The sequence below is a fragment of the Cololabis saira genome, chromosome 12 (genome assembly GCF_033807715.1).
Source record: "Cololabis saira isolate AMF1-May2022 chromosome 12, fColSai1.1, whole genome shotgun sequence".
Taxonomy (NCBI): Eukaryota; Metazoa; Chordata; class Actinopteri; order Beloniformes; family Belonidae; genus Cololabis; species Cololabis saira.
The window spans coordinates 24929351-24939288 of record NC_084598.1 but is presented as its reverse complement, the minus strand read 5'-3'; the positions used below and the strand labels follow the sequence as shown (position 1 = coordinate 24939288).

The following is a 9938-nucleotide window of genomic DNA, read 5'->3' as shown; positions in this document are numbered from 1 at the left end:
GCTGAGCTGGACGTTGCAACATCGCGCTCTGTGATTGGACGACGGGCTGCTGGACAATCGAGTAAAACCTAAATGTAGTGGACGTTGACTGTAGGAAAGCATTTAGTATCAAGTCACACCTGCCGGCACTGTTGTAAATATACAGTATAAATACACCATAAGAGCATGCACGCACACACACACACACACACATTAACTTAAGTTTAACTATATAGTTTTATAATTAAATGCATCACACTATCATGAATATGTTTAATTATGTGTAAATGTTTTCAATTGACAAAATAAGTAAAGTGTTATATCTACGTAACATGTTTGAAGCAGGTGTGATTATTGTATTGATGGTGACAAAAGCTTTCACTTCACTGGAATACAGAGGGTCAAAAGTATTCACATTCATTACTCAGGTATAAGTATATACTAGAGTTTAAAAATACTCCTGTAGAAGTTGAAGTATCAACTCAAGTTTTTTACTCAAGTAAAAGTATAAAAGTACTGGTTTCAAAACTACTTAAAGTATAAAAGTAAAAGTAATGTAAGGGAGAAAAAAGCCATTAAGGACAAAAGCCATTGAAAATGAATGCATCTTAGTATAATGCAAATATATTAAAGAACAAGATCAGGCTTTCCCTGAAAGGTTCCTCAAACAGTTTCGATAAGATATGGCAACCACTCCTCAGGCACATTCAGTCTATGACTATAATTGCAGAAACCAACTGAGCCCCCCCCCCCCCCTCTCTCTTTTTTACTTATTTATTTTTTAATTTTTTTATTTATTATTTTTAGTTAGTTATTTGTTTATTTATTTTTTCCCTGCTCTGTTTTGCTTTATTTATTTATTTTAATTTATTTATTACTGCGTTTACCCTCCAACTATGTACTACTGTGCAATTGACATTTATTTTATACATATATATATATATACATATATATTTTTTTATTTTTTTATTCATTTATTTATTTAATTATTATTATTATTATTATTATTATTATTTCAAATTTTGGTCACCTGTCTTAATTTGTATTTTGTACTATGTGTGTTGTGAGAGTGAATGGTTTAAATATGTACAGTTCAGGGTGGGTGGGTGGGTTGATGGGTTGTTCTGGGTTTGATACGTAAAAAAGGACTGGCTTTATCGTCTGACTGTTGATTTACTGCTTGTTAAGTTATGAGCTTTTGCCTGTTCTGCGCAAAATTCAATAAAGAAAGTTTGGATAAATATATTAAAGAACCATATATGTGTACTATTGAGCATTAACATGTGTTTCAGAGAGCAGAAGAAATTATGACTAGTCGCCTATAAGTATTGTAATGGTGCAAAAAGTCAAACTTCAGAGGCATCTTTTATCCTAACCTTTATTGGAATGTACATCCAAGTTTAGTTGCAGGAATCTGAGGGCAACGGATGTAAGAACAAAACTGGACAAGAACATCTGAAACAACCACAACCAAATTCACTCTATCGGGATGGAGCAATTTAACTGGATAGTTTTCTTTTAAAGGCCGAAATGAAATAGAGTAACAAGGCTGTTTTTAAAATGTAAGGAGTAAAAAGTACAGATAATTGCGTGAAAATGTAAGTAGTAAAAGTAAAAAGTCGTCTGAAAAATAATTACTCCAGTGAAGTATAGATAACCAAAATATCTACTTAAGTAAGGTAACGAAGTATTTGTACTTTGTTATTTGACACCTCTGTTTATAATTAAATGCATCACACTATCATGAATATTTTTAATTATGTGTAAATGTTTTCAATTGACAAAATAAGTAAAGTGTTATATCTAAGTAACATGTTTGAAGCAGTGTGTGATATTGTATTGATGGTGACAAAAGCTTTCACTTCACTGGAATATTTATGTTTATGATGACCTGTTAAAGGTTCTGTGCTCAAAAAGTTTCACAACAGTAACAAATCAGGTGTACTTGTAATTCAAAGGTAAGCGGCAGTTTATTAAATGAAAGAACTAGCGATCATATCATACACACCCTTTTATACATCAATACAGCAACACCAATTCTACAATAACATGCATAGTCCCCCTAAAACAGCTCACTCCACTAACATAATCAAATAAAGTTAATAAAAGGCCATTTCAAGCATCACCCTAGCGATTTTATTTCACATACTTTCTTAAATATATCATTCTATCATAGAAAAATAAACTTTAAATGTTAGTAAATTATAGCATTCAATGTCCTCCATAAAAGCAGACTTTATCAAAAGTTACAGTAAATCCTTTTGTTTGGCACAGTTTTGTTCACATTTACTATTTGTCACCACCTCAAATTGACTGAAACTTTACACAGTAAAACAACAAAAATCTTTAAGTCTTAAAATAAATGCCTTTCCTTGGGAAGAAAAAACAAAAGCAAATAACCTTCAAAGGTTTTGAGTTTCAGATATATATGTTGGACAAGTAACATAGCTACAAGCACAACAATAAATAAATTGATTCTTTCAAACTGACCAAACATCATGATCATTAATGTACAGTACATTGTGAATGGGTAAACAAATCAAAGACGAAATGAGTAGCACAACCTTAAATTTCAAAGAAAATTTTCAGATCATTCAAATCTAACAAAAAAACATTTCACCCTAAATGTCCTACAAGTCCATATAGAACTTTCTTGTAATTCACAGTGTCAAGACAATACAGGATATGACTGAAAACACAGAAAAATTATCTACATCTACATCAAGTTAAATTTGTGCTTTCAGTCACTAACTTAAAGGTCACAGATATTTGCCAAAAGATTGAATGAACGTGCTTACTTGGCATAGAGAAGAGTCTTGTTAAGATGAGAGTCATGCATGTTTTGTGGATGTTGTACACCCTAAAGAGGATTCATCTCTATTGTTTGCAGGATACTTATGGTACATGTGCATCCATACAACTTTAATAGAAACACCCAGAATGTTACATCACTGAATAGAGAAGGATCACAGGCGACTGACTATTTGTGTTGGTAAACCTAGTAAGCTAACCAATAATTTGGGTCATGGGTTCACAAGTTAGAGGGAGTGTGGGGTGGATGGGTTCAGCGGAAACTGACATGCATCAATGTGCATGTTTAGCTGTACAACAGATTATCAAAGTAATTCAAGAACTCATCAGTATCAGGAAAAAAAAAACTGCAATAACTGGTTGGAAGCATTATCACCACAACAATTTTAAGACTTTTATCTTGTTTCCTTCAATTTTCACCTTGCCCCTTGGGACATTTATTCCCGCTTTGTTCCAAAGATTTGCAGGAAGAAGGAGAAGATGTACACGATATCAAGGTAGATGCTGAGAGTCGCAAAGACGTATTCCTCTGGACTCAGGGTATATCGCTTGTTTCCCATGAGGAGTTGGGTGTCAAATGCTAAAAACTGCAACAAATGATAAAAGAAGAGTTAACATTTTTCATTAATCTACTTACGGTATATCTCATGAGTACTCCATCATGAAAAGCTTAGCTGAATCTCTTACCATTGTGAATAATATGGCTCCCAGCACAGAATATACGGCATCCAACCAAGGAACCTAATTGACAGAAATTGCAAAATTAGATCTCATTATAATAAACCGGTGAAAGTGACATGAGATATCCATAATATAAAACAGCACAAGGTCATTTTGATTTATATTTTTTTTTTAGATCAGCAGGTCCCCATATAGGAGGTTAAAAGTTGCTTTCATAGCACAGTCCAATATTTACTATTGTTCAGTCTCTTGCTCTGTCAATTTATTGTTTTCTCTTCCATCATTACTTTCTCGAGAATCTGGACAACTCTGCTATAATGTCCACTGTGGCTCTGTGAGACAATTTCATTGCCCTCAATATGTGACAAAACAGCTGCAAACTGATTTGCAGTTGTTGGAAGAGATGACGGCAGTCCAAAGTTACCATAACTGTTTCAGCAGCTGTAGGGACGGGAGGCTACGAGCGCTAGACAGCACTTCCTAAGATTAAGCAAATAGTCTTTCAATTTAAATTAAAATGAATATGTTAAGGTTAATAAAGTAATTTGACCAATGACCCGGAATACGAGTAACAAGATAATGGATGGATGGAAAAAGTCCCTTGTTCTGCTTTAAGATCAAAATTCTTTCAGTTTTTAATTAGATGGAATATGATTAGCAAATACAGTCTCATTTTAAAGAGCCCATGGTTTAGCCTGTGAAACTTGCTTGACATACTGTTAAATAAGAATTTACATTTGATGAAAGGTCCTCTGAAAACAATAGGATTCACCTACTCATTGAAGAGGTTTTTCTCTATTTTAATATCCAAGATTCAATAAGCTTATGCCTAAAGATTGTATTGTGAAATTACATGTGCGGTTTCTCTGCTATGCCATCCATTAAAAAAAACAACAACTTAAAACAAAACAATTTCGCTGCTTCTTAAGCATCTTCAAAACAAGGTTCGTTATGTGATAGTTGTCACCTGGAATAGTTTTAAGTTTTAGATTTCCCTGACATTCTTCAAATTCAAATTCACAAATACTTTGTTTGGTACGTGATGTAGCCGTACATCACGTGGACACAACTCAATGGAATGATGTAATAATCCATATAGAATAGCAACATTTTACAGAGTAAGAAACAGACAGAGGGGGTTAGTTTATTTGCACTCAAAAACAATTGCTTACGTATTTTAATTTTTTTTCTTCTTGTTAATCGTTTTGGGGGAATGTGTAAAATCTTTTACCAACAAACTGAGTTCAAAAACAGAAAAACAGCTTCACAAAACATTAAAAAACAAAACAGGAAGACAGCTAATGGAGAGGAAGAACAACAGTCACTTTTTAAAACCTATACTGTATATTCTCATTTCTAAAATGTTTCATGCAGATGCTTGGGCAGGAACTCTTTGATATTTTATTTTAATGTACACTTCTCTTAAGTATAATTTTTCATCATGATGGGTAATAACGTACTTATCAATTTTTGCTGCATGCAGGAGTCTGCTGCCTAAGAAGGGGCACCTTTGCTGAATGAAGCGTTAGATATTCAAACAGGCAATTACAATTGGTGTTTGCTTTTGTTTACTCTTACACCCTACTCTTACCGTTTAGTTTTAGGGACCAAACATATTGGGTAGGTTTAAAAAAAAACACAACAGTTTGGGTTAAAATACACTTTTTTGACCAAAACAACCTCGTATTAGAGGAAATCATCTCCTTTCTGCAGCAAGCTTCTTGATATATCTGCTTACTGTTGGGATTTGTCCTGTGACAGTGATATCTTTAGCAAAATGTTTCTGTTTAAGGCGTTAAGGGAAAAGTATATCACATTACTCTGCAAGTGGGGAAAATCATGGTACAAGGGCAATTCATGCCCAGAAATGTGATACCAAGGAATCTTGACTGAGCATCCGTAATAAGCAGGAATCAGAAAACAGGTTGCTCCTGTAAACAATACTAGGAGAAACCCTTATGAAGCTGAAAAGATGGAAGGCTTTCATTAAAGTAAAGGTTCATTTATTAGAAGAATCTAATATTTAAAAAATATGTTATATAATTCATGGCTAGAACAAAATGAAAAAGAAAATAAAAATACTTGAATGGGTGTTTGTGTACAAACGTTCAGCTAGTACTGTAGTGGATTTCTTAGATTCCTGTTTTATGATTCACGGTTTTACCAGATGCGGTTGACAGTATGTGATTGATTGATTTTGTTCATCATACTTACGTATTGAAAAGGGAGGACGATGGCTAACACCAGGCCAGAGATGAACATGACCATGCAGAAGATAAAGAGTACTCCTTGGTATGAAGTCACATCCAACTGGACGAAGAGAATACAGATGTGTAAATCAAATAACATAAGACGGTGATATACAGTACATATGAAATTATGGTCTGGTACAGAACCTGCATAGCATCTGAGCACTGACATATACCAGCACGTGCAACATATACGCCAGTGTGACTTTTTTCTTCAATTTTTTTTAAAAATGTTGCTTAAGACAGGTTTTGGTCAATGTTTTCTTATATTTGAGTGTTTTTCCTCAAAAGTTTTTCCTCAAAAGGCTAACCAGGGACACGATCTGCTACAACCAAAGTACACATTACATTGGTTTCATTTTGTTTAAAAAAAATATGCAATATCATTCTAACGTATAGTCCCTGTCAAAATTTAAATAAAGTACAGGACTGAAAGCAATTTATTCCTCCCACCTTCGTTTGGAAGCTGAAGACTGTGACCGCGAGACAGACTGCTGCTGTGATGCCCAGGCACATCACCACTGACTTAGTGTTATAGAAGCTATCAAAACAATAAATGGATAAGTAAATATGCACATAACATGCACACAAATATATCATTTCATTGCTCACATTCCAGCAGGACATTTTGACATGTTTTTTTTTTTTTTTTGTAAAAGCAAATGAAGGTTGATGTATTTACATTCTTGTATTGAAGGTTTTTTTCAATTTGTTTCAAGGGACGGGTGAAAGCGTTTTAATAAAAGGTGATCTCCTTGAACATGAAAGCCATTGTTACAGCAAGGACAGCAGTCTGCAGAAGGCACGGCATCACAATAATGCACCACCTGGAGTACAACAAGGCTGCTACGTGACACAGTGTAGAGGGGGAAAAATGAAAATAATGTACCTGGACAACATCCCTGTCATGTAGGAGAGGGACAGGGTCTGAAAAAAACACATGGAACAGTCATGTGCAAATGTAGTGACACTATTTCTTTTCAGACAAATGATGTATTCCTATCACAAAACATATTCATACAATTGTTGTGGGATATTTTTAATTTTAGACTTCAAACTTCAACACATATTTATATTGACTTTGCACTTACAAAAATGGCCAGCAGAATGAGATTCCATGGAAACTGTCTCCTGTAGGAACAGGAAAGATATAAAGTTTGATATTTGGGTTGATTTTTAGTTTTCTAAGTTGAAAAGAAAAAAAAAGGTTCCTGCACACTGTCTTGCTTACTGATGAATACATTTAACTGATAAAGCCTGTCTGAGTTCTAACCAACACGTTTCTGTTTGTTTTTTGGGGGGGTGTCTCAATCGACACATATTTTTCAAACATATTTTCATGTTCGTTAAAATTTGAATTCACCTTGGTGCAGAGCAGCATGATAGAGTCAGATAAGTGACGAAGAATACGGCGCTGTGAAGAAACAGCAATATTGTTAAATATTGTATTTGAACAGATGTTACCTCAAGCAAAAAATGTGTACTCCTGACTTAAACCTTTCACTTACTACGAGGCCCAGTACCACCCGGGGTTGGCCTGGATGTAGTCCTTCACAGGGTCACTGAAAGACAAAGTTTTCAATAACAATGGTACCTGTTTAATTTTATTGTCATTACTTCAATGAAAAGAAAAGAAAAATTTAAACTCACCAGAATGTGAAAAGAGCCACAATAGCAAAAGTGACCAAAAGCTGAACCAACAAGATTGTGTACACCTGAAAGACACGTCAGAATAAACAAACATGACAGTATTGATAATGTCCTAGAATATGCTTCTCAAGTCTTAAAGACCTAACAATTTTCAGTTGAAGTAAATTATCACTGAAGTGCAGCATTCATCATTGCAATTTATTATTAAGCTATATAGTTATAAAGCCTTGCAGTACCTTACGAATAAAGACTCTTCTGATGTTGCAATCATCCCAGGTGAACTCGGTTAGCATCTCAACATCATTGTAGCAAGGAGCACTGACACCTGAAGGACATTATGATTTCAGACTTTTCAGCAATTCAGAACAAAGTCTTAATGGTTTTCTGCAACTCATCACTATAACATTATTTAAAAAATGTAATTAAACTATAAAAAGGTTAAAGCCAACTTTGTGATTAAATAGAGACAAATAAGGAGCAGCCATACCAGCGGTTGCTTCCTCGTACGTGGGGGGCGCTGGCGCCCCCATGGCCTGTTCACTGGTGGAGCCATTGGCGGCCTTGTTGGCAAGTGATAACTGATTGGATTTGAAAAAACAAAAAGGAAATATGTATGATCCTATACTTTGTTTTCTTGGTTAAAACAAGTCAGTATCTGAACAACAACAAAGACCTCTAGATTTGACCTCTGAACAGTCTTCTATGTTCAGTGTATCACCTTACTGTGTATTAGCACTAAATTAATCATCCAATTCCTGTGGCCTATGGAAAACACAAAATTCCATGAAAATAAATACGTGCAATGCAGAGGACCATATGATGTTTTATTCATACTTTAGAGGATTACCACAAGGGAGTCGTATTGCAAAAGTTTCACCTTCCCATTTGTAAATATTTAATTACTGCTAATGTAGTTCTGCTGAGCAGTGACACAAGAAGTGTAATCGTTTAAATTTGTGCTTTGGCTGCACCTTGGGATATAATATAACATTTACTTTCTAACTGATGGTTAAACACTTAAACTTACAACCTAAAATGGGTTCAGCTGTGTTTCCTCCTTTGAATCAACATTCAGTTTTGGGGTTTAGAGTCCACTTCAAATGTTGTCATCGATTGGACTTCAAGAGTCAAACTTTTCACTTTAACTGACATGTCAATTATTTACACTGTATTATATTTCAAGGTTAAGTATAGATTTCAATTTCAAAAGGACCATCCTACAAATGAACTTTCAACCATTTCTAAGTCTTTGAAACTTCTCTGCGTTTCAGTGTTTTGCTCGACAGCTTGAAACGTGAACTTGAGTTAACCCTATTTTAAGTCTCATCAGATTTCCTTTCCACAAGATAACCAACAGAGAATTATATAATAAAAAAAAGATATGAACGATTACTAAATTTATCTAACCATTTTGATAAACACAAAAAGAGAGAGCTAGAGGCACAGTCTGAGGTAAGGGATTTATGTGGGTCCAGACCTTCGGGTCAATCCACTTAGTCAAACTGACCAAGGCTGGAAACAGTTTCCAGGTGTGATGGGTATCAGGGAGGAAGCTACAGGACTACTCTGCTCCGGTGCTTCAAAAGAAATGAGGGCACCATTCAACAGCATTTCATGACGCATTTCATTTCAGAGTCTTATACAGCACAGAAAAAAACAGCTACATTATATCTGAGGATACACTAATAACGTATCGGCACCTGAAACCACCTGGATCTAGTTGCATTGTTGGACACAAAAGTGCATTCATTCAATTTCACTTCTTAGTTGGATTTTGTGATTCACAAAAAAAAAATTAGACATTCTCATCCAAATTGTCATTAAGTGTTTGACTGGAATACCTAGACTAGGTGAGTACGAACATCAGCATCAGTAGTCTGTTATGTAATGATGTGGGGCACATAAATAAACTCAAGATACTGTATGATTTGTATGGTCCTAATGAAAAATAGACAAGACAAACTATCCTCACGGCAGGATTAAAATAAGCTCATTCATACCTTGCCCTGTGTCATGATGCCCGTTTGTCTTCCTGCAGCAAGTCGTATTGGTCTGGGAACAAACCAGTCAGTGGGGATCTGGTATTTCCTTTGCTGTTGATGTAGCTGTTTTAGCTCAGCCAAGGAGTGACAGCTGAGAGACAGTACCTTAGACGTATGATGCCTTCTTGCTAAAACTAAACACCGTCTGACGATGTAGTGATGTAATCCCCCAACAACGCAGTTTAGACTCGTGCAGATGCCCCTCCCTCACCCACAGAGATGTTCTAGCAGCATCCAGATGAAGCGGTACCATACAGAAGAGATCGGACTGTACCAAATGACAGGGAAAAAAGGGGAGCATGAACATGCATTATGCCCAGAGAACTCTGGAAACTAGTTCTGCAACCGATCTGGGGGAGGGACATTTCTAGATCCGTTCTAGTTAAGATTACTGTTACATGATGAAGGCCTTCTGTATTCTTATGGTCCCAGACAGTTTTTAAATCACTAAGTTTCAAACTAATTCCCACCAGTATCTATATGGAAGGCCGTCTAAAGATGATCAATGGAGCACACGTTGTTGTCG

At 35.4% G+C, this 9938-nt stretch overlaps 1 protein-coding gene across 1 annotated transcript; it reads right to left on the bottom strand.

The window, feature by feature from the left end:
• Nucleotides 1–1930: 1930 nt before the first annotated feature.
• Nucleotides 1931–9628, bottom strand: LOC133456481 (protein lifeguard 2-like). Its single transcript, XM_061734961.1, has 12 exons — nt 9371–9628; nt 7858–7948; nt 7607–7695; nt 7371–7435; nt 7229–7282; nt 7084–7134; nt 6812–6851; nt 6610–6647; nt 6174–6261; nt 5686–5781; nt 3478–3531; nt 1931–3377 (listed from the first exon to the last, which is right to left on the bottom strand). The coding sequence occupies exons 1-12, from the start codon at nt 9383–9385 to the stop codon at nt 3228–3230; spliced, it is 831 nt and encodes a 276-aa protein (XP_061590945.1). The 5' UTR covers nt 9386–9628; the 3' UTR covers nt 1931–3227.
• Between the last annotated feature and the right edge of the window lie 310 nt (nt 9629–9938).

Coding starts and splice junctions, on each gene's coding strand:
- LOC133456481 (XM_061734961.1), bottom strand. Junction 7,283..7,370: donor GTGGCTCTTTTCACATTCTG/GTGAGTTTAAAT, acceptor TTTGTCTTTCAG/TGACCCTGTGAAGGACTACA. Junction 3,378..3,477: donor GAGCCATATTATTCACAATG/GTAAGAGATTCA, acceptor CATTTGTTGCAG/TTTTTAGCATTTGACACCCA.